A 25505-nucleotide genomic window follows, 5' to 3' on the forward strand; every position below is an offset into this window, starting at 1 on the left:
AACAGAACAGGGTGTGTGCGTAAGAACCAATACATCTATGGAGAGAAACATGAAGAATAGGAACCGGTGGACATTAAAAACTCAGCAACTGTTTAAAATCCACAGTTGGAAAGACACCTCACCCTAAGGCAGGTCCGCCGCCCCAGCCGGCCGCTAGCGTTTCCTCAGCTTCTGAGCGCGCAGGGTACGGCCCGTGTAGCTCCGCCCCCTTCCCCGACAGCCCCTCTGCAGAGCCGCGTGCACGTGCGTGGATGACTCCGCCCCCTCTGCTCTTTTGGCCAATGAAAAAGAATGTCGTAATTCGCCACCGCCAGGTCGCGAGTCACATGACCATGTTTCCCCGCCCTCTCTCCCTGTGGCTGGGTTTTGGGAAGATGGCGAAGGTCTCAGAGCTGTACGATGTCACTTGGGAAGGTAACTTCGGATGGGGTTGGCACGGGAAGTCCAAAAGCCCCGGAAAGCGGTTCAGGTATAACCGCTACTTTCAGAGAGCTGAATTATCTGGTTTCTCTTCCGCACTGGAGCTCTCTCTAACAGGCCAAGCTCAGGTGGAAGTGGGGACTGACCCCTTCCTTGGCCGGGCCACGAATTCTGCGGCTTTCTCACTGTCTGCTCCTCGATTAAACTGACCGATTGATCCAGCTTATCCAGCCACCCGGGGCAGCTTCCTTTTATGAGGCGAGAGGGACCTGGGGTTGGGACTGTCATAGTCTTCCTGTGGTTACTGGATGGCGCAGAGGAGGCAGGATAGGTTGTTGCTGAAGCTTCTTTGGAACCAAGAAATACAGGGCCGGTAAGGCCTTATACGAAGTGTTGTATAAGGGGTACAGCACTGTGCTGAAAAGTTGTATAGAAGAATCGAAAACAAATCTAATTATCTTACATTGTCACTGTATTTTCTTTCTCATCAAAACCAAGTTTCCATTTCTCCCCCTTTTTGACTTTTCTTTGTCCCACTCCTTTTCAAAGCACATTTACACGTACAACACAACGTCCTTGTGTTTTAGAGATAGGGCCTCCCTCTGTCGCCCAGTTTGGAGTGCAGTGGCGCGATCTTAGCTCGCTGCAACTTCAATCTCCTGTGCTCAAGCAATCCTCCGGCCTCAGCCTCCCAACTAGCAGGGACTACAGGCCTGCACCACATCTGGATATTTAAAAAAAAAATTTTTTTTTTGTGGGGACAAGTCTGGATGTGTTGCCTAGGTCGATCTCAAACTCCTTGCCTCAACCCACCCACTTGCTTTGTTCTCCCAAAGTGCTGAGACCGTGCCAGGCCCATAACTTCCTTCTTACTCCCTACTGGTAATTCCTTTTCTGAAGGGGATAGTAAATGGTTAACTTTGGGGCATGTGCTCATGTGTGATGGGCTTCTCTCCCCATCTCTTGTTGATGTAGCGTGGAATGTGTTCTTTAAATTTGGAAGCAGCTAAACCTTGGACCAGTTATGTAAGAGAGCTTTTTATTCCCTCAGAAACTTTAGTGGGAGGCATGCTTAAAAGAAGAAATTTGGGTTCTTTAAGGAATGTAATTTGTGTATTTGAAATTCATATTCCAGCATTTAGTATAGTGCAGTAGACTGTAATAGCTAATTTGTTAAATGAGTGCCTTTGTGGGATGTTTAAATAATGACCTGATCGGGCGGCGCCTGTGGCTCAGTCGGTAAGGCGCCGGCCCCACATAGCGAGGGTGGCGGGTTCAAACCCGGCCCCGGCTGAACTGCAACTAAAAAATAGCCGGGCGTTGTGGCGGGCGCCTGTAGTCCCAGCTACTCGGGAGGCTGAAGCAAGAGAATCGCTTAAGCCCAGGAGTTGGAGGTTGCTGTGAGCTGTGTGATGCCACAGCACTCTACCGAGGGCCATAAAGTGAGACTCTGTCTCTAAAAAAAAAATAATAATAATAATAAGGACCTGATAACATGTGGACCAAAAGTTTATGTTTGATCATGCATAAATTTCTCAAGTGTTAGAAAGTTGCAGACATGTAAGGGGAAAAACTAAATTCCTTTATACTTGAATTGAGTTCAGTGATTTATTGGCTTTTTTTTGGCACACTGAACTTCGGTATTTCTACCTGGTTTGAGGGAATCCATTATACTAAAGAAAACTGTTAAGTGCTTATTGCAAAATCTTGCATATTTCAAGTTAAGTTATTAATGGAGAAGACAAGCCAATAAACGTAATAGTTTTAAAAGGCTTGTGTTAGGGTTTATTTCATAAGCTGGTTATTAGTTATATGGCTGTTATTTTTAATACTTTGTTAAAAATGGTAATTTTTAAGAAGTGCTATTATGAAGGTATTTTATTTATTTATTTTTTTTTTTTTTTTTGAGACAGAGTTTTACTGTGTTGCCCACAGTAGAGTGCTGTGCCATCACAGCTCTCAGCAGCCTCAAACTCTTGGGCTTAAATGATTCTCTTGCCTCAGCCTCCCAAGTAGGTAGGACTACAGGAGTGTACCACAGTGCCCGACTTTATTGTTGTTGTTGCAGTTGTCACTGTTGTTTAGTAGGCCCCTGCTGGGTTCAAATCCACCTGCCTGGGTGTATGTGGCTGGCACCCTAACCAGGTGCTAAGCTATGGGCGCTGAGCCTAAAAATGTATTTTCAATAAAACTTTCTTACATGATAGCAGCATGTATAATAGAATGTTCAGTATAGCTTTCTCAGATTATAGTAATGTCTTTCAGGACATAAGAGGTATATAACGAAAGGCTGACAGGATGATTTAAATAACTTGGACCACAATCTTTTGGGTATTCTGAAGAGGAGTGATGTAAATAGATTGGAATAATAAATAACAATTCCTTCACAAGTTTGTTGAGGAACAAAAGAGAAAAGATGTTAAAGTACTTTGGGAAAGTACTGTATAAAAGGATGTGTTATTTTTAGTTAATACTAATATGATTATGTCCCTCCCCTGTATGTTTTGATTCTTGCCGATGTCTCCAGCTTTATCTTGAGCCGTTCTAATCCTTACTTTATGAGCTGACTGTGTTGCCTTTGTTAAATTCCCTAAATTCTGTGGGCAGTCTCATCCACACCCAACTTGAGTGTCAACTTATATGCTAAATAGCATGTCTGTTAAACACATATTTGGATGCTTCGCACCAGGTACTTACTGTTCCAGTTCTTGAAGATACAATTCTGAGCAAGACAAGCAAAGTCCCAGATTTCATGGAACATACCCTCAGATTTCTCTTCCAAAAATCTGTATTTCCAGTAATCTATAAAGCACACGTACTGGATCTTCCGCAGTTTATAAAACTCAAAACTGAACTAACTCATCATCTGCCTTTTGCTCTAAATACCACCATTGTCACCACTTTTTTCTGAGTTTTCCCAAGAAAAGCAGATGGCTCCGTGTATCTGCCCTCATTCATAAGAGAATTCCTGCTCATCCTTTAAGATGTATGTCTTTGAGACTTGGAAAGTACAGATACATATGGGAAATATATATATATGTAGGTAATAATCAGGTTTCAATGAAGTGTATGTTTTGTAAGGGTCATTTTTGAAAGATGAGAGCTAGAAAGATAGATTGGTGCCTTGAAGGCTAGACTGAGGAGCTTGGTTTTTATTTTGTACATAGATGGGATCTACTCCTAACAACAACAAAAAACAAGACATTGGCTCCTTTCATTAAACTTAAACTTTGTAACTGTATTTGTTTTTTTTTTTAATTTTACACTTTATTTATTTTATTTATTTTTATCAAATCATAGCTGTGTACATTAATGCAATCATGGGGTACCATGTGCTGGTTTTATATACAATTTGAAATATTTTCATCAAACTGGTTAACATAGCCTTCCTGGCATTTTCTTAGTTATTGTGTTAAGACATTTATATTCTACATTTAGTAAGTTTCACATGTACCCTCGTAATAAGCACTGTAGGTGTAATCCCACCAATTACCCTCCATCCACCCATCCTCCCCCCTTTGCCCATATTCTTAGGCTATAATTGGGTTATAGCTTTCATATGAAAGCTATAAATTAGTTTCATAGTAGGGCTGAGTACATTGGATACTTTTTCTTCCGTTCTTGAGATACTTTGCTAAGAATATGTTCCAGCTCCATCCATGTAAACATGAAAGAGGTAAAAAGTCTCCATCTTTCTTTAAGGCTGCATAATATTACATGGTGTACATACACCACAATTTATTAATCCATTCGTGGGTTGATGGGCACTTGGGCTTCTTCCATGATTTAGCAATTATGAATTGGGCTGCAATAAACATTCTGGTGCAAATATCTTTGTTACTGTATTTGTTGATAAGGGAGAGAACTTTTCTTTGATAGGAATCCCCTGATTGAAATGCCTTGTCATGTTAAATAAACCATTTTTTTAACAAGGAGCAGGGCCCTACTCTATGTTACAAGACCCTACTATAGCTACTTTGGTGCATGAGTTTTAAATTTTTTTATTATTTCCCTTGATGATTTTTAATTAAGTCCCCATAATTAATATGACAGCAGTTTTTCAGAGCCAATTGCTGTTTTTGAGTCTTTTCTATGTATCCAGCATTGTTTCATAGAACTAAGTCTATTTTTTTGCACTCAAATTTTCTTTGGTTTATTATGTTTAATTATACTGCATAATTACATTACATTTAACTGGCATGAACTGGTTTGCATCCCAGCAGTTGAATTTTTAAAATGTAATAACTGATGGGAACAATTAACCAAGAGCTAGCTAATGAGGATTATTAGGCAAGAGCTTCTAAAGTGTTATGGGCATCATTAGTATGTGTTGCAGAAAAGAAATTCTTTGCGTTGATTGTAAGTGTAGAGTGGTTAAGAGAATTTTTATTGAACTTTGCTAATCTCACTCATCATATTTAAATTACTTTTACACATTTGTTACGCATGTAGATCTTCTCAATCCTTCCATTGACCAGCTTGGTAAATGCTTGTTTGCTTAATGAGTGAATGCTAGGGCATGAAATTTGTTTTTCAAGTTTGTTCAGTAGTATCTATAGTAATGGCAATAATGATGACAATAGCCTACTAAGAACATTTAATATATATTATCTCATTTTATCTTCACATGTATCCTATGACATAGACCTTGTTTCGCTTTTACAGGTGAGGGAGCAAACTAGAGAGGTGAAGCAGCTTTCCCAGTGCCCCATTGAAAGTGCTGAGATGGGAGCTGCACTTATGCTGCTGTCCTGCACTCAGTTATTAGCTAGTTCATCCACCTAGGCTGCCATGCTGTTATTCTTGGAACATGCCAAGTTAGTTTTTGTCTTAAGAAGGTAGATTCTCTGTTTATGTGTGACTCCTTATTCTTCCCTCAGCTTAAAAACTACCATCTCGGGGAAGTTTTCTGTCCACCTCCACCCTTTTACAAAGGTTCCTCCTCCCAGTGTCTTGACATTCCCCTATGATCCTTTAATTTTTTTTTTTATAAGAATTATCACTATATGTGGTTTGTTACCTTTTTACCCTGCTGGAATGTAAGCATTATGAGAACAGGGACTTTATCTTATTCCTTTCTTTATCTTCAATGTCAGGCCTGGCATATAGAAGGCATTCAGTAAATATTAGTTGAATGAGGAATAACTCCAACGAATAACTCCAGTTATTGCACTATACTGCCCAAAAGGTAGTAGGCATCATTGGGTATCTTTAGAATTTAAGTTGTCTAATGAAGTAAATCTTTTAAAAAAAATCTCTGGTAATGATTTGCAGATTGAATATGGGAGTCCAGTTTGGAAGCAGTTCTAGCCATTTTAGCATAAGGTGATTAGAGCCTGCGCTTGGATAATAGTGCAGAAATAGTGGAAGGTATAAATTTTATAAATAGTTCGAAAGAGCACACAGGAATTAAGTACAAATGGAGTAGTCAGAAACAACAGTCACACTATCTATAGAAATGTTTTTGGTCAATGATTGAGTATATGACAGTGGCCCCATAAGATTGAACTACCTTATCTTTTCTATACCTTTTCTATGTTTAAGTAGGTGTAGAAATGGAAATTCCATTGTGTTACAGTTGCCTACAGTATTTAGTACATACTGTCCAGCTTTGTAGCCTGCAGCAATAGGTTGTATCATACAGTATAGGTGTGTAGTAGGCTGTACAATGTAGATTTGTCGGAGTACATCCTATGATGTCTACATAATGACAAAGACACCTCAGAGTGCATTTCTCAGAAGATATCCATCCCCATTGTTAATCAACACTGTATAATTATTTGCATTTTGAGAGGAAAATAATCCCTAACTTTTATCAAACTCTGAAAGTAGTCTCTGGCTGCCCAAAAGTGAACACCCATAGTTACTTAAAGGGATAGACAACTTTTTGACCCATTCTATTCATTATCTTTGAAGATAGTTGCAATGTTGGATGTTATAGTGTCATTTTATTCTTCTAAAAGATTTGTTATCTTGTTCAATTGATTTTCTACCTTATCAACTTTGAAATATCGTAGACTTCTACATTAGTGTGAGTTTATTTTCTTTACCTAAAGTTCATTTTGTTTTGTCAGATTTTTGACATCTGTCAAATATGTGTGTGTATATATGTAAATAATATGCTTTTTTTTCAGAAATGAGAGATAAAATGAGAAAATGGAGAGAAGAAAACTCACGAAATAGTGAGCAAATTGTAGAAGTTGGAGAAGAATTAATTAATGAATATGCATCTAAGCTTGGAGATGATAGTAAGTTCAATTAATTTATTACATTCAGGCTTAGCACATGTCTCATTTATGGTTCTTTGGTTTTTTTAAAAACTGTCTTTTCAGTTATTTTTTTTTTTTTGCTGATCATATGTATCTATTTTGTGACTTTTTATCCCAAGAAGTTTAAATGTACTTTAAGGATTTCTAATTACTTGGTAGTAATAAAACTGTCAGATAGGTTATTTTGTTCTAAGTTCACAGAGCTGGCCAGTTTTAAGCTCACAGTGTCTGGCCAAAATGTATTTCATGAAGATATTCTAGTCTGGCCAAAATATATCATAAAGAAATCTTTTAGAACAGTAAAAGTATTAAATAATTGGAAATTTTTATAAGACATTAAAATATTTAACATTATTGAAAGCATGTAAGATTGGTTCCTTTTCTTACATTTCAGAAATAATAGAATAAAATCAATTTTCAGTTATAAGTAATGTAGAATATAAGCTAGAAGAGTTCATTAATCTAATTTCTGTTTGGGGGATTTTTATATTAAATTTAGTTTTTCCCCCCTGTTTGTGTGCTTAGTTTGGATCATATATGAACAGGTGATGATTGCAGCGCTAGACTATGGTCGGGATGACTTGGCATTGGTAAGTATTTAAACTAATTATATATTATATTTGCTTTATGAATTACATACAATAGTTCAAACTTAGTGTTTGTCTTATATTGGTTGCTTTTGATAGCTGGTTTTGAATGCTGTTTTTTATAGTAAGTGGTACTAACTAGATACTTTTGGGATATAGTATCTTATTAAATCTTTTTCAGTAACACTCAGAAATATTTAGTATCCTAATTTTATTGAGATTAAATTAGTTGCTGAAGTGTATCTAATCAATAGGTTACTGATGCTGTATTGTAGATTTTAAAATAAAAAACAATATTTAAAATTATTTGGGGGGTTGTTGAATGACTTTGATAGTATATTGTGTTAAATGATGTTGTATGTTAAATTATTAGAAAATTCTGACATGTACAGAACATAACTTAAAATACTAATACTACTTTAAAAATAAAACTATAACGATAGCTATATTTTTGGACTCTAATGTGCTAGATTCTATGCTAATTGCTTTCCATTGTGCTGTTATGTAGTCTTCACAGTTATTTCATGATTTGATTTATGTTGAATGTCATCCTTATATTATTTAATAAATAATGAGACACAGTCTTCTGTTCTGTTGTTGCTGTCATCCTGAGTTCTGAAGGTACTACTTTATGCTGCCTGCTCATTTAAACCAAAAGAAAATACATAAAAACAAATAATAGACCAGGAGAACATTCATGTCTGAATCGGTATTGTCTTTTATTTTGCAGTTTTTTGTTTTTTTTTTGGCCGGAGCTGGGTTTGAACCCGCCACCTCCGGCATATGGGGCTGGTACCCTACTCCTCTGAACCACAGGCGCCACCCTGGATTAGTATTGTCTTTTCAAAGGCAGTCACCTTGGGTTGGCTATACACGTAATTCCAGTGGAGCTGCTAGTGGTAAAAATATTCCACAGAACTTTTGTTGGATTACCTTCAGAATCTATGAGGTCTGTCTTTTGAATATCCACAGAGGTGGCAGTTTTATATTTTGAGAGAAATTTTGATTTCTTTTTTGAGGTAGTCAGATGTCATTTCATATAGTAGGAAGTCAAATTAGAGAATAATATTAGTAGATAAAACAGTTGATTAAATTAGACAATAACTTTTCTTATGTATCAGTGATAGTGATTTAGATTTTTAATAGTTGGCTTGATTGATTAAGTAATATGATTTTATATGATGTCAAAGAAATAATTAACATATCTTCATTTTTAATAACTTAAGTATTTTACTTACTATGGCAAATTTTCAGCCATAAACATTGAACTGTGATTTTAGATCATAATAAAACTTATGAATCATTTATAGTTTTATCATCAGTTAAATGCTTTTCTTTTCATCACTCATGCTCAGGTTGCTTAAATAGACCATGTATATAATCTATAACATTTCTGGCACTTCCAAGACTCTTATAATCCCTCATATGTTACTGGTAACATAGGTACTTAATAAATATCTGATTATTTATTTAGTTGAGTTGATTAATGCATTATGGGTAGCTCTCCAAAGAAATTGGTGCTGCTTCATGGAGTTGGTGCTTGTATTTTCTGCTCTACATGTCTACGCCAGGATATGTAGATTAAAAGAATATATGACTTCAGTAGGAAAAAATTTAAACTGTTAATATTTGCCAGGGTATCTTGATGACTACCGAAAGTCTTGATTGTTGCAGGAGAATGTTTGTGTTCTAATTAGGAAGAAAAGAACCTAAAACTACTATTGGCATTTGAATAGGAGTCTGACATATTAGGGAAGCAGATTTTAAGGAGAAGCAGTATTTGAAGAGTTACTAGTGGATCTCATCATGATCTGCATATTTTTCTGGTCACGAGTATGGTCAGTTTTTGAGAACTGATGTCGCCTTCATTGTAATTTCATATTTCTTTCACTAGATTATTCATTACAGATTAATTTCACTTCATGTTATTAAATGACACTAATGAAATTATTCAAGAAGATACAATGAAGACTATATAGGTCATCCTTTATAGTCCATTTAGTATAGTTTATAATGATTACTTTTCAAGTCTTCTTTATCAATTGTTTTTTTCAGTTTTGTCTTCAAGAGTTAAGAAGACAGTTCCCTGGTAGTCACAGAGTCAAGAGATTAACAGGCATGAGATTTGAAGCAATGGAAAGGTAAACAAATCTTGTGCACAGTGTGATGTTATTTAAAAATGACAAACATCCAGCCTGAGCAAGATCGAGACTCCATCTCTAAAAGTAGCTGGGCATTGTGGTGGGCACCTGTAGTCCCAGCTACTTGGGAGACTGAGGTAAAGGGATTGATTGTGCCCAAGAGTTTGAGGTTTTTGTCAGCTATGATGCCATGGTACTCTACCCAGGGTGACAGAGTGGGACTCTGCCTCAAAAAAAATAAATAAATAAAAAATAAAAAAATAAATGACAAATGTGAAGCCTGTTCATCTTGGTAGTGTTAATCATTTTTGATTCCAAGCATTCCAGTACATGTGCAATAGTGTATCACTATATCTTTAATTTGTATTTCTTGATGACTAGTGAAGGTGATAACCTTTTCATGACTAATAGAATACTTATATAATTTCTTTTTGAAGCATCTTCTTTGCCCATTTTTAAAATTGGGTTGTTTTGTATTTTATTGTGTTAATTTACAGGAGTTCCTTATATGTATATTGTGGGTAAAAAGAGCTTTGTCAGATATATGTGCTGAGGATATTTTCATCTATCTCTGCCTTGAGTATTTTTTAAATTGTGCCTTTGGAATCATAGAAGTTGATTTTGGAGAAATTCCGCTTATCAATTTTTCTTTTATGGTTAATGATTTTTTTTTAAGACTTCTTTACCTACTCTAACATCTCCATGATAATCCATATTTTTTTCCTGAAGCTAGGACCATTTTAAGATAATTGGTTTTCTTTTTGATTTATTAGAGTGCTTTCAGACCATTTTTTCCATTTGCCATATGTTTTTAAAATTTTATTTTCAGTACTTTTTGCGCGGTTGATTGTGCTTTCCAGTCCACTCTGTCCTTACTATCTGCCTAATGTGTCAGTCAATTATTGATAAAGGAGTATGGATTCATCTATTCTTACAGTTCTATTAGTTTTTACCTTGTATATTTTGATCTTATTGTCAGTTACATATATAGTAAGGACTGCAATGTTTTTTTGAGGATGACCCCTTTATATTATGTAATTCTCTTCTTTATCTCTGGTAATTTTCCTTGCTTTGAAGTTTGTTCTGTCTGAAATTAATAAAGCTACTCAGTTTTTTTGATTGGTGTTATGGTGTATCTTTCTCCATCCCTTTACTTTTAATCTATTGTGTCTTTATAGTTAGAGTGAGTTTTGTGTAGACTTTTAGTTGGGTCATGACTTTCAGTTCACTTTGATAGTCTGTCTTTTAATTGCTGTGTTTAGACCATTTACATTTAAAGTGATTATTAATGTTGTTGGTTTAATTATGTATCTACCATATTCATAACTATTTTTTCTTGATTATTCTTGTTCTTTATTTCTTTCTATCCTTTCATTGTTTCTCTTTCCTTCCCTAGTTTATTTATTTATTTATTTTTTCATATACATGTGTTTATTTGGTTTCCACTTTTTGCCTTCACAAAATCAAATTTTTTTGCCACAATCAAAATCAAAATTTAGTAACAAAACAATGTTTAAGATAAGGACTAGAAACAAAAACGTTGTAAATACTGAACAAAGATAAAATACATTCAGAAAAGAAATCAGGCGATTGCTGCAATGAAATATAGAGCAATAATAATAATGCAAAAAGGGAGCATTCACATTGTCAGCGTATGTCTATTATAGAATGCTTTGACTCTGAGGTTCAGTATGGCGCCATCAGTTACATCGTCGTCGTCTTATTTTTTTTTCCAAAGTCTCAACAAATAGACAATATTTGTCTATATATTTATAAGTAAAAATAAAAGATAATTTCAAGAAACAGATCGTGCCAAATCGTATAGACAACAGAAAAAGAAGAAATACTTCAAAATCATTCTACTTTATCTGGATACACCTGATATTAAAATTGGAAAAAATGTATTATTATAAAGGGAAATTACAAACATATTTCACTTGTAAATGAGGACACAGTATCCTAAACAACATATTAACAAGTTGAATTAAAAATTAATGTTTAAGTAATGTACTTTGGTTGTAATTAAATCCAATTTATGTGAGAATTAGTCACTATTTTCCTTTTTTTCTTTTCCTTTTCCTCACCCCCCTCCCTCCTTCTGTCTGCTCTTTCCTTCCCCCATGCCCCACCATGTCATTAATTGTCCTCATATCAAAGTTGAATACATAATAGTATTCATACTTCTCCATTCTTGTGATGCTTCACTAAAAATAATGTGTTCCACCCATCCAGGTTAGTACAAATGCTGCAAAATCTCCATTTTTTTTTTAATGGCTGAATAGTATTCCATGGTATACGTACACCACAGCTTGCCAGTCCATTCCTGGATTGAAGGGCATTTAGGCTGTTTCCACATTTTAGCCATTGTAAATTGAGCTGCAATAAATAGTCTAGTACAAGTGTCTTTGTAATAAAAGGTTTTTTTTCCTTCTGCATAGATGCCTAGTAATAGGATTACAGGATCAAATGGGAGGTCTAGGTTGAATTCTTTGAGGTTTCTCCATACTTCCTTCCAAAAAGGTTGTATTAGTTTGCATTCCCACCAGCAGTGTAAAAGTGTTCCTTTCTCTCCACATCCACTCCAGCATCTGCAGTTTTGAGATTTTGTGATATAGGCCATTCTTACTGGGGTTAAATGATATCTCAGGGTGGTTTTAATTTGCATTTCTCTAATAATTAGGGATGATGAGCATTTTTTCATGTGTTTGCTAGCCATTCGTCTGTCTTCTTTAGAGAAGGTTCTGTTCATCTCCTTTCCCCATTTGTGTATGGGATTGTTGGTTTTTTTTCTTGCGATTAATTTACGTTCTGTATAGATCCCAGATATTAAGCTTTTGTCTGATTCAAAATAGCCTTCCCTACTTTGAGCATTTTATATGATTTGATTTTTTTCTTTTCTCAGTATATCAATCATACTTCCGTTTAAATTTTTTTTAGTGGTTGTCCTTATGTTTGCAATCTGCATTTACAACTAATCCAAGTCCACTTTTACATAACACTACACTGATCAACAGATGGTGCAAATACCTTACAAAGTATAAATTCTCTCTTTTATTCATTTTACTTAGCCATAAACTATAATCACCAAATATTTTGTTATTACTGTTTTGAACAAACTGTCAATTAAGAATAAGAAAAATAAAAGATTTTATTCACTTATTCATTTCTATTACTGTTCCTTTCTTTATATAGGTCAAAGTTTCTGACCAATATGGTTTCCTTTTTCTCTTTTAAGTGCAGGCAGTCTGCTGTCAGCAAATTCCTTCAATTTCTTATTGTCAGAGAGTTTATATTTCTTCCTCACTTTTGATGGACAATTTCTCAGGGTACAAAATTGTAGGTTGGTGGTTTTAAATATTTCACTTCACTCTTTTCTTATGTGGTTTCTGGAGAGAAGTCTGATTGTTACTCCTACACCTGTATAAATTGACATTTTTTTTCTCTGCCTGCCTTCAAGATTTTCTATCTTTGAATTTCTGGATAATTTCAATGTGTTATGTTTAAGTGTAGATTTCTTTATATGTATTCTGCTTGCTGATCTTAGAGCTCACTGGATCTGTAATTTTGTGTAATAAATTTGGCAAATTCTTAACCATATTATTTCAAGTATGTCTTATGTTCCTTTTTCTCTTTCTTTTCCCTCTGAGATTCCCATTACATATATGTTACACCTTTTGTAATTGTCTTAGATATTTAGTTACATTGTTTTATTGTCTTTTCTCTTTGCATTTCAGTTTTGTAAGTTTTTCTTGATACTTCTTCAAGCTCACTGGTTCTTTTTTGGGTCACATCTAGTTTATCTATAAGCTTCAAAGGCAGTCTTCATTTCTGTTGTGCTGTTTTTGATTTCTAGCCTTTACTTTTGATTCTTATTTTGTGTTTTCCATTTCTGTTTACATTCCTGTCCCCTTTTTCATTAGAACTTTTAACATATACATAGTTGTTTAAATTCCCAGTCTGGATTCTCTTATATCGGAGGCTGGTTTTGATGCTCCTTCTCTCTTCATCCTTTGTAAGTAGTTTTTACCTCTGTACTTTGGCCAAAGCGAATCAGCATATTTTTGTAATAAGTTTTTCTATTTGTACTTTATACATAATTTGTTTTTCATAAAAAATTAAGACTATTGTAAACTTTTTCTGTTAAAGGAAGATGAGAAAACTTGGATAGCAATTAAAAATGCATATAAAGCCATGCTATTTTAATCTTTAATCTTTGTATTGACTATCACTATATTTTTAAGGTAATAATTCCTGATATTTCTTTTTTTTGTAAATAGATATGATGATGCTATACAGCTATATGATCGAATTTTACAAGAAGATCCAACTAACACTGTAAGTTTGCAGATCGTCTTGAACATAATTTGGAGTTTAGTTTAAAAGATGAAATTAGGAAAGATACATGAGGAACCAGGTTTTTTTTTTTTTTTTTTTTTTATTTTGGCCGGGGCTGGGTTTGAACCCGCCACCTCCGGCATATGGGACCGGCGCCCTACCCGCTGAGCCACAGGCGCCGCCCTAAAAGCATAGGAGTAACACCACTGTTTTTTTTATTTATTTATTTTTTTTGGCCGGGGCTGGGTTTGAACCCGCCACCTCCGGCATATGGGACCGGCGCCCTACTCCTTGAGCCACAGGCGCCGCCCAGCCAGGTTTTTTTTTTTTTGTTTGTTTGTTTAAATCTTAGATAGTTCAAGCTGGGTCACATTTCATTTAAAATAGATTTATTACTCTCCAATAAAATTTGACTTTTAGAATATATCTTACTAGAAAATAAGCTAATTGAAATTAGAAAAGATAGACTATGTACTTACATGAAAGCCCAGCAAAGCCCAATGTTTGGTAATATTTTAAAGTTTATGACGTGCTAACTTGTCTAGTTTGTGTAATTTTTTGTTGTCTTAAGGAAAAAATGAAAAAGCCATCTCAACAAAATTAGGAATTAATAAAAAAGAGGAATTAATGAAGTATTTTGTTTTATTTTTGCTTTTATCTGCCTGATACATGAATAAGAAGATGGGTGTTTTTGTGTACATAAACATTTAATTTACTCTGATTTTGAACAACTATTTATTGGACAGAATATTCTAAAGATACCTATACAGTAGTATTTTTTTAAACGTTAAAAATTTTAGTTTAATATACAGGGTGGACATAAAGTTCGTGTGCAATTTTAAAAAAATAGTTTAACATAGTAAATTGTACATGAACTTTATGTCCATCCTGTATGGATGTAATAGCTTCCTCCGACTCCCTTTTACTAAATAAAGTATTACAGAGAGACTTTAATAATATAGCAATCATTTTAAAATTTTGTATCATTTCTACTGGGTGTACATATGCCTGCTAAAATAAAATTAATATTTGTAAAATTTTTAACCAGAAATCAGATTGAGTTTCTTTTCTTTTATAGAAGGAGAAATTATTATAGTAACACAATACAAAATGCAAGTTTTCTCTTATTTGGCAAGTATTTAAATAGACATTTAAAAAATCATAATGGATTTTAAGATGTAACATGCTTGATAATTGAGCAATGGGAAATTGATTCATTATAAATAAATTATCGTAGCATGGGAAATTATTTAATATTAAAGTGTATAGTTCAGATACCACATTTATTCCCAGCATTGACCATAAATTGTCATTTCTGTTTATTTCTTTTGATATTTTGTGGTAATACTTATGTATTACAGTAGTTGGTATGTTGCTTAAATGACAGATTCTTTCTTTTAGTAGTACCCTATTCCAGGGATTTCTTTTTTCTGGAAATTTCCTAGGGTTTTTTGTGGGGGGGTGGGGGAAAGAGAGGGTTCTCAGAATATTAAGCATTCAGGGAAAAGGTTTTTTTTTTTTTTTTGTTTGTTTGTTTTTTTCAGTTTTGACCGGGGGCGAGTTTGAACCCACCACCTCTAGTATATGGGGCCGGCAACCTACTCCTTTGAGCCACAGGCGCTACCCCAGGGAAAAGTTTGACAGCTGCAGACGTATAATAAAAAGCAAGAATAACAAATAGTTTCTATTTGTTTGTCTATAATCCACCACTAAAGAGAGAGTTAAAATTGGGAAGTTTTGGAATAATTTTCTAATATTAACTACCCTAATAGCTTACCATCAGTCTAAGTATTATAAAAGTTTCTTATAAAAAGCATTTTTTTCTTATGATTTTTCTCATATACCTACTTCAATTATAAGACTTCATGGCAGTCAGATATGTTAGTTTTTACTTTATCATAAAGTAAAAAAATGAAATTAAATTTCTGAAGAGTTTTTGAGTTCTATATATTTTTTTTATACCAGGTTAAAAATCATTTTTGTTTTGAAATCAGGAGTCAGATATTTTACTTCTATCTCAGGGTAAGGTGAGGATATTTTTAATAAATTATTTCACGTCAGGATGTAAGATAATTGTATTTAAATATTGTTTGATCTTTTAGTAGTACTTTTCATATTTTATAGTTTTTTATGACTTTCACGGCATGTTAAAAGAGAAATCCAGATGGTTCTTCCCCATAGAATATAAGTGAAGTGGTACAGGTTGAGAGCATCTGTAATCTGAAAATTGGAATTCTGAAATGCTCTAAAATCTGAAACTTTTGAGTTCCACCATGACATCACAAATGGAAAATTGCATACTTGAACATGTGATGAGTTATAGTCAAAATTTGTTTCATGCGCAGAATTACTTAAAATGTTGTATAAAATCACTTCTCTATATGTACAAGGTATATAGAAAACAAACAAATTTTATGTTTTGCCTTGGATCCCATCCCCATAATATCTCTTTATGTATATGCAAATCTCCAAAATCTGAACAAAAATCAAAATCCAAACACTTTTGGTTCCTGGATAAGGGATACTCAGCCTGTTGTAAGTAAATCCCGTTGTGGCCAGGTAAACATTGTAGAACAAGGTGACTAACCTCAGCTTTGCTAAATGTATTACTCTTTCATTAAACTTACCTAGTCTCCACTCAGTTTCCTCTTTCCTCCTGTAAACACTTGTTGAGTGCCTCTCATGACCTGCCAAGTGTTACTGTTACTAAGAATAAAGATAACTGTTTCTGTAGAAACCATGAGAAAACAAAGCCCTATAAGACCTAGAACTAATAAAGTCTAGTAGAAGACTTGGCTTAAAGGCAGCAGTGAAATTACTGTGTAGAAGACATCACTGTTTATGTTTTTGCAACTTTAATGTGTTATCTCAAAGGTAGAAAAGTTTAGCTTTATCCGCATCCATGGTTGTAATTCATACTTTTCTACTGTTATTCTCTACATTGTTTAAAAGTGACCCTTTTGTCTTGTTCCTTGGTATCTATTAATAGTGTAGAAATGAAGTTGTTCATTCAAGCTGTAAGGGCACTCACATACATTCATTATTCTTGAGTGCTTGTGTGTGTTTGGTGCTGGAAACAGAAGGATGAATTAATATAGATAGAATCTTGTCTTTGCTTTTAGGGAGGCAACATTATGAAATGAACATATTGTGAACTTTGAAATAGATTTATGAAATTCTGATTCTTGGTGGCTAGCTGCATGAGTTTTGAGCCTTGTAGGCTGTGAAGCATGAGTATGGCTTAAATGAACCAAAGATAGTGGGCTGAGGAAACACACATATCCCAAGTGAATGGTGTGAATAAGCGTGAGCATTATTAAAGTGCAGTGTCTGCTTAGGAAAGAAAGAGTAAGACGATTAGAACAGAAGTTTTCAAATTTTTCTTTTGAAGGGGTGGTGAAATGACATACCTCTCCCTATTTATTTTTAAAAGTTATGAAATACTCTTTTGAAAAAGTAATATATACTCATGTTAAAAATCACAGATGGTACAAAATAATACCTGCTAAAAATAAGTCCTTCCTCTTACCGCTGAGCTCAAGTCTTTCTTACCCTAGGCAAACACTGTTAATTTTTTTGTGTGTGTTTTCAGAGCAGTTTTTTCATGCACAAATAGGCATGTGTGTATGTGTATCCCTTTTGCAGAGAAAATGCTTAGAATTGCAAATGTGGCATATTCCACTTAATATATTTTAAAGATCATGCAACGTTAGCACATCTTTTATCTTATTCTGTTGAGTAGCTGCATAGCATTGTAATGAGTGGGTATATTGTCCCTGGTCTTGATTAAATGGCAGTTTCGGTAAGTTCCCTTGGTGAACCCTTAGGTTGATTCTGATTTTCAGAATCCAGGGTTCAGTGGATGTCATTTGTGGTATGAATCCTTACAAGTTACGAAATTTCACCCTAAAAAGGCTTTGTTCACTTCTGTGATCTATGAGAGTGCCACTTTGCTTGGTCTTCCCGTATGGTATATTATGAGCTTTTTTGTTCTAATCTTTGTAAGTCTAATTGGCTAAAAATTTTATTTTACAATTTGCATTATAAGTAGTATTGAACATTTTTTAATATTCTTAAGGAACTATTTTATTTTTCTTTTTGAACTGTCTCTTTTTATACTTTTTTCATATGAAATTCTATTTCTATTTCTGTTCCAGTTGAAGAGAGGACAGTTTTCTGGTACTTTGCCTGTTTAGTTAACCGTCTCACTCCCCACTGCTTTACCTTTGAGGAAAACAGTATTTTATGCCTCTAAGTGGTTCACTGCAGAACAACTAAAGATGCAACAAGAGGATCTACATTTATGAATAGTCTGTACATTATACTTCGAAATTTTAATTTTTATTCTTAGAGAATGGAGAATAAAGTCAAATTTTGACTTGTAAATACCATCAGATGTTTTTGGAGATACCTTCTCAGGGATATGGAATATGATATGGAGGTGAAAAGAAAGAAGTAATTTGTAGGTTGTTCATAGTCCAGAGATTATGGGGATCTAAAACTAGGACAAGTAGAATTCAAGAGGATAGAGAGATGAATAAATATATTTTTTAATAAAATAATACAAATAAAACTTAGAGTGAATATGTTGTTTGAGAAGAATAGCTCTCAACTATAAAAATTTTAGTCACTAGGCTTTCAAAAACAAGTATTGGACTAGACTCACTGTGACCTTTTATTCTTTAGATTACCCCAGTTTTGGTGGTTTTTGTTTTTTCCTTGCTTTTTAAATAAAGGTAGACATTTTACCCAAAGCAATCTATAGATTCAATGCAATCCCCATTAAAATAAAAAAATAATAATAAAGGTAGGCTTTTCATCCTTTGAATGTTCGTTGAGGGAAATGTTCTTTACATAGGATAGTGCCCAGCATTTGGTAGACTTACAGTGAATACTTCTTGAATTAATGCCTTTCTGAAAGAAAATATAGTAATTATTATATTTTAATTGGTTTTGCATTTTTGAAAGATTAGGTTTTGCCTTGAATTGTAAACTCTAACTATTGTGATATATCAAATATTTGAAGTCTTATTTGGAATTAGATATACTTGCATGTGTGCCAATAGTTAAGATGTTTTTTAAAGCTCACATTTCCCACGTTTCTGAGCATAAGCCTTGGAGGCAGGAAAACCGGACACTCTGCTTTCTGTGTCCATAAACCTGGAATGGTGGGGTAGGGGGAGTCTAGATTTTATTTTGCTGTTAGGCCTTAATTTTTTAATTCAGGGTGTTTTAAACCTTTTTGTCAGCCACACTCTGGAAGTGTAAGACTTGTCTTGGGCCACGTAGTAAATACGTAAACACTAACGAAAGCTGATAAGCCAAAAAAAGGTCTGTACATATTTTCCATGATATCTGACACTACAGATAAGCAAAATAAAGTGTCCACACAAAATCAGTTGGACACTCCTGCATATCTTTTTCTTTATAGTATCTTTTCCCCAAGTAGCTTATATTTTTTAAGATACTACTTGTCTTCAGGAAAAATTCCTAGCTAGCACAGTGTATGTAACGTTCTAGAAAACATTTAGCCAATTTGATAAAGATTTTTTCATGGTCTTTTTTTTTTTTTTTTTTTTTTTAGACCGAGTCTCACTCTGTCACCCTGGGTAGAGTGCTATCATAGCTCACCGCAACCTCAAACTCTTGGGCTAAAGTGATCCTCTTGCCTCAGCCTCCCAAGTAGCTGGGACTGGTATGTGCCATGACACCTGGCTAGTTTTTAATAGAGATGAGACCTCACTTTTGCTCAGGCTGGTCTCAAACTCTTGAGCTCAAGCAATCTACCCACCTCTATCTCCTATTCATGGTCTTTAAAAGTTTGCACTGAATTATGTAAGTTGTTAGTTGTTTGGCATTAGTGGTTGGTTGGAAAAATCTTACTGGAGCTTGATTGCTCAAATTCTGGACTTTAGGGTCCCTCCTCTGTACCTGCTTCTCCTTTGATTGTTTCAGTGAAAAATAACAATAACCTTTTTGTTTGTCCTGAGGTTTAAAAGATACTGTACCCAAGTGTTCCTTCTTGAGTTTATTTATATTATATTACACATATTTCAGCTAGAAAATGTGAATATTTGAGGCTAGAGATTGAGTCTTTTTTATTTGATGCTCAATGAAGAAAACAGTAGGATGTGTAGTTGTTGGCCAGGTGATATACTTTTGAGTCGTGGAGTACATTGTTTGAGGTCTATGGTATTCTTTTAGTAGAGTGGTTCTCACTATCATACATGGACTTCTCAGAATTATTATTGCATTTCTTAATGCCTCCAGATTGCTATTGAGAACATTAGTTAGGACAGCAGATAAATAATTTAAAGTGGTATGAATTAAAAATCTTCTGAGCTGGGCAACCCCTGTGGTTCAGTGGGTAGGGCGCTGGCCCCACATACTGAGGGTGGTGGCTATGAACCTAGCCACAGCTGAACTGCAACAACAAAAAAATAGCTGGTGTTGTGGCAGGTGCCTGTAGTCCCAGCTACTTGGGAGGCTGAGGCAGGAGAATCGCCTAGGTCCAGGAGTTGGAGGTTGATGTGAGCTGTGACTCCATGGCACTCTACCAAGGGCGATAAAGTGAGACTGTCTCAAAAGAAAAAAAAAACAAAAAACTTCTGAATTTTGTGAGGATAGAAAATGCAATAGTTAGCATCGATTAGGAAATGATAAAATTACTTAATGTGCTCTGATTTTGTGTAATTTTTAAAGAACTTTTGATATAAGTAAAGCACATTCAATTAAAGGAATAGCTTATATGATTATCTTCATTTTTTTCTACTTTACACCTGACTTAGATTACCATCAGTCAGCTAAGTACTTTACTGATATATCTCATTGAGTATCCCTGCAATTCTGTCAGATATTGTCCATATTTTATGGGCAAACAAGATCATAGAGAAGTTAAGTAACTTGCCCAGTATTATACAGTTAATAAGAAACTATGGATAGGCAGTTCAAATCCGGAGGTAGAGACTCTTAATCATGAAGAAAGAAAGAACGGATGGTAATGAGTGGAACTGGGACTAGGGAGTTAATAGACATAGGCAATCAGCTGTCCCCTCCTATAGAAATTTCATTATGTAAATTTAGACTCTACTTGTCATTGTCAATGAATATGTGAAGAGTAATAATAATTCGTTACTATTTTTTAAAATCTCCTAAGCATATTTTTTGTTTTGTAGAATATTACTCTAGGGAAGCCGTGATAGAAAGGAATTTGTCTTTTTGTGTGTGCTCTAGGTAAGATCCAGAAGCCAAGAGAATCCTTTTTAGAACCTTACTCAGGTTGCCTGGGGTTTTATGTGGCTTTTGGGGATGTGCTGCTTGCTTGTACTCACAGGTAGACATATGAATAAGGAATTGGATAGCTGAAAGCTAAGTGTACAGAGAGCAAGAGGCTGTGGAAGAAAAAATGTGAATGGATACAGGAGCTCTAGGATTTGCTGTGGAAGGTTTGGCTTTGATTTTTATCTATTTAAAATGAAGAGAAATAATTGTCGCTGCCTGCTCCTTAAGTTCTTTCCAGCTGTAAGATATGTGGTGTATTCATTATTCATTATTCTGTGAAGGTTGCTGAGCATCGACTTCCTGCTATTCTGTGTGAACATGCAAAAACTGAGGTGGATGTTTCTGTTTTTGTCTTTAACTTTTTGAACCAGTATCCTTGTTATCAGTTATATATTTTACATGTGATACCTTATATATTCTGTTTATTTAAAAATTCAGACATACTACAAGTCGATGATAAACTTTAAATGGCTTTTATAATTTATTCTAAATCATAATGAATACTTTTTAAAGTTTCGTATTTTATAATACAAATTTTTACTCCACATATTAAAACAGCCTGCAAAATGTGGAATAGTTTTTATTTTTAAGTCGTAAATTTACTTTTGCAAAGTTTGCTCCAAACAAGGTATCTAGAAAAATTTAGAACTTTGGCATGTTTTACAGGAAAAGAAGTACAAAAAAAAAAAAAAAAAAATGCAAAATTAAAGTGTATAAGTATTTAAGCATTTAGTCTATGCTTCTTTTTAACCCTTTTAGCGTATAATTGACGTAGAATAAACAGCACAAATTTAGGGTGTAGTTTTGATAAGTTCTGACATCTGTATATATACCTTTGAAAATGTTAACCATAATCAAGATGGTGAACAAAACTTTCGTCCTCAAAGGTTTCTTTTTTCCTCTAACAATTTTTGTGTTCTTATAAATATTCTTGGGGTATTTTTTTCTGGGATGTAGTTTGCGAAGTTTGGAGACAGTTTGGAGCTTTTGTGTCTTAAACCAGATCAGAACAGTGTGTAGAGTTAATTATTTGCTATAACAGAGGCAAGCCTTCTGGGTAGTCTATCCATTGACCAACGAATCCTGACGTTTTCCAGTCTGCTTAGCCCTGCAGGAACACTGGGTACTGTTTCTCCTAAACGTTTCTGGTGTTGCATTTCCTGGGCTTGGGTAGTTTCCTCACCTGCATGCCCTGATCAGTACAAAGCTGAGTACTTAAGGGGAACTCTCTGCAGAGATCCAGAGTCCTTATGGTACTCTGGTACTCTGCCTCTTTGATCTTCCTGGACTCTCAGCTCCTCCTCCTGAACTCTCTGGTCTTAACCTGGTTCTCCTCTCCCTGCACAGCACCCTGAAACTTTGTCAAGGCAGTGAGCCAGGGCAGTAAACACAAGGCCTACCTGGATTCTTTCCCACCTTTCAGGGATCATTGTCTTTCATGGCTTGGGTTTATACCTTAAGGCAGGAGGAGTAAATTTGGTCCCTATTACTTTATTTTGGCCAGAAATTAAGTTTTAATGCTAATTTTAAAATGATCAAGATAAATAAAAGGTGCCAGAATATGGTATTTTTTTTCTTTAAAAGAAATAACCTGGAAAGGGCGGTTATTTAATATAAAATGTATGTCTTAATAATGTATCTGTGCTCATACAGTAGTGATTGCTGAGTAGGTTTTTCTTTAAGCAACCAAGTATAGCAGCTTGAAGGAAGACAGGCTATTCATAGCTGAATGGTTACCACTTAAAAGTTTGTTTAAACTTCAGAATATTAGGACGTGAAATACTATATCGTAAGTTTTACATGACATTGTTCATACGATTGAGTTTTAGGGGTATGCTTTCCAAATTGATTAAGAAAGGTTTGTATTAAAAAGCTTTTCTTAGCTGTACAGAAACTTTTCAGTCTAATGAAGTCCCATTTGTTTATTTTTGTTGTTGTTGCAATTGCCAAGACAATAACCAAAGCAAAGAGACAACCTACACAATGGGAAAGGATATTTGCATATTTTCAATCAGACAAAAGCCTGATAACTAGGATCTATAGAGAACTCAAATTAATCCACATGAAAAAAGCCAATAATCCCATATATCAATGAGCAAGAGACATTCTCTAAAGATGTCAGATGAATGGCTAACAAACATATGAAAAAATGTTCATCATCTCTATGTATTAGAGAAATGCAAATCAAAACAACCCTGAGATATCATCTAACCCCAGTGAGAATGGCCCACATCACAAAATCTCAAAACTGCAGATGCTGGCGTGGATGTGGAGAGAAGGGAACACTTCTACACTGCTGGTGGGACTGCAAACTAGTACAACCTTTCTGGAAGGAAGTATGGAGAAACCTCAAAGCACTCAAGCTAGACCTCCCATTTGATCCTGCAATCCCATTACTGGGCATCTACCCAGAAGGAAAAAAATCCTTTTATCATAAGGACACTTGTACTAGACTGTTTATTGCAGCTCAATTTACAGTTGCCAAAATGTGGAAACAGCCTAAATGCCCACCAACCCAGGAATGGATTAACAAGCTGTGGTATATGTACACCATGGAATACTATTCAGCTATTTAAAAAAATGGAGACTTTGCATCCTTCGTATTAACCTGGATGGAAGTGGAAGACATTTTTCTTAGTAAAGCATCACAAGAATGGAGAAACATGAATCCTATCTACTCAATTTTGATATGAGGACAATTAATGACAATTAAGGTTATGGGGGGGAAGCAGAAAGAGGGACGGAGGGAGGGGGGTGGGGCCTTGGTGTGTGTCACACTTTATGGGGGCAAACATGATTGCAAGAGGGACTTTACCTAACAATTGCAATCAGTGTAACCTGCCTTATTGTACCCTCAATGAACCCCCAACAATAAAAAAAAAAAAAAAGAGGAAAAAAAAATAAAACAAACAAAAGAAAGAATGGAGAAGCATGAATCCTATGTACTCAATTTTGACATGAGGACAATTAATGACAATTAAGGTTATTGGGGGGGAGGAAAAGCAGAAAGAGGGACGGAGGGAGGGGGGTGGGGCCTTGGTGTCTGTCACACTTTATGGTGGCAAGACATGATTGCAAGAGGGACTTTGCCTAACAATTGCAATCAATGTAACCTGGCTTATTGTACCCTCAATGAATCCCCAACAATAAAAAAAAAAAATTAAAGACAATAAAAAAAAATAAATAAAAAGCTTTTCTTTTTTTTTTTTCTTTTTTTTTTTTTTTATTGTTGGGGATTCATTGAGGGTACAATAAGCCAGTTACACTGATTACAATTGTTAGGTAAAGTCCCTCTTGCAATCATGTCTTGCCCCCATAAAGTGTGACACACACTAAGGCCCCACCCACCTCCCTCCATCCCTCTTTCTGCTCCCCCCCCATAACCTTAATTGTCATTAATTGTCCTCATATCAAGATTGAGTACATAGGATTCATGCTTCTCCATTCTTGTGATGCTTTACTAAGAATAATGTCTTCCACTTCCATCCAGGTTAATACGAAGGATGTAAAGTCTCCATTTTTTTTAATGGCTGAATAGTATTCCATGGTATACATATACCACAGCTTGTTAATCCATTCCTGGGTTGGTGGGCATTTAGGCTGTTTCCACATTTTGGCGATTGTAAATTGAGCTGCAATAAACAGTCTAGTGCAAGTGTCCTTATGATAAAAGGATTTTTTTCCTTCTGGGTAGATGCCCAGTAATGGGATTGCAGGATCGAATGGGAGGTCTAGCTTGAGTGATAAAAAGCTTTTCTTATATCTCATTGACATTTTTGTTAAGTTGAAATAGTTTTTAAAATTTGCTATTTCAACTTTGTTTTACATAATTCTTAAACAATTATGACATTCTACCCACTACAGATTCACATCATTCAGCATAATAGCATAGCACATAATTTAATTTGTATAATATTTTAGCTTATTTCAGGAAGTCTCATAGAAAAATCTAAAATGGGAAAGTTTGGATCTCCTAATTCTGCTTCTTTTGATACATTTAAGTTGATTACACCTCTGTTTTTCTAAAGTATTGTCCTTGAAGTCATTTTTAAGACTAAATATTTTTGAAACACTCTAGAACAGTGCTTTACAAACTGTGTTCTGCAGAATGCTGCTGACCTAAAAATGTTAGTACTTGTTCAACATTAGAGGCATGGTTCTTTAGTCAGACAACCGGAAAAGATGAATTTAACAAAAAGTTTTTTCAGTGTACTCTTTGTGAAACTCAGAGAGTATGTGACGGTGTTCATTACAGTCTTCATATCACATTCTTATTATGAGTAAAGATGTTTAATTGTGTTAATTTATATTTATGCTTTGACTTTTTGTCTGATATGTGACATTTTTTGTTGTTGAGACAGAGCCTCACTATGTCACCCTCGGTAGAGTCCTGTGGTCTCACAGCTCACAGCAACCTCAAACTCTTGGGCTTAAGCAATTCTCTTGCCTCAGCCTCCCAAGTAGCTGGGACT

General features: G+C 34.9%; 1 protein-coding gene across 4 annotated transcripts in view; it reads left to right on the top strand.

Annotated features, from left to right (window-relative positions):
- Positions 1-348: 348 nt before the first annotated feature.
- The window catches only part of EMC2 (ER membrane protein complex subunit 2), a 115678-nt gene continuing 90521 nt past the window's right edge, over positions 349-25505 (top strand). For all 4 annotated transcript variants that reach the window (XM_053558925.1, XM_053558927.1, XM_053558926.1 and 1 more), the window contains exons 1-5: positions 349-414; positions 6555-6668; positions 7215-7279; positions 9332-9417; positions 13695-13752. In XM_053558925.1, the coding sequence (XP_053414900.1) occupies positions 375-414; positions 6555-6668; positions 7215-7279; positions 9332-9417; positions 13695-13752 (363 nt within the window). In that variant the 5' untranslated portion in view covers positions 349-374. The remainder of the gene's footprint in view (positions 415-6554; positions 6669-7214; positions 7280-9331; positions 9418-13694; positions 13753-25505) is intronic.

This window comes from Nycticebus coucang, chromosome 13 (assembly GCF_027406575.1).
Source record: "Nycticebus coucang isolate mNycCou1 chromosome 13, mNycCou1.pri, whole genome shotgun sequence".
NCBI classification, from domain to species: Eukaryota; Metazoa; Chordata; class Mammalia; order Primates; family Lorisidae; genus Nycticebus; species Nycticebus coucang.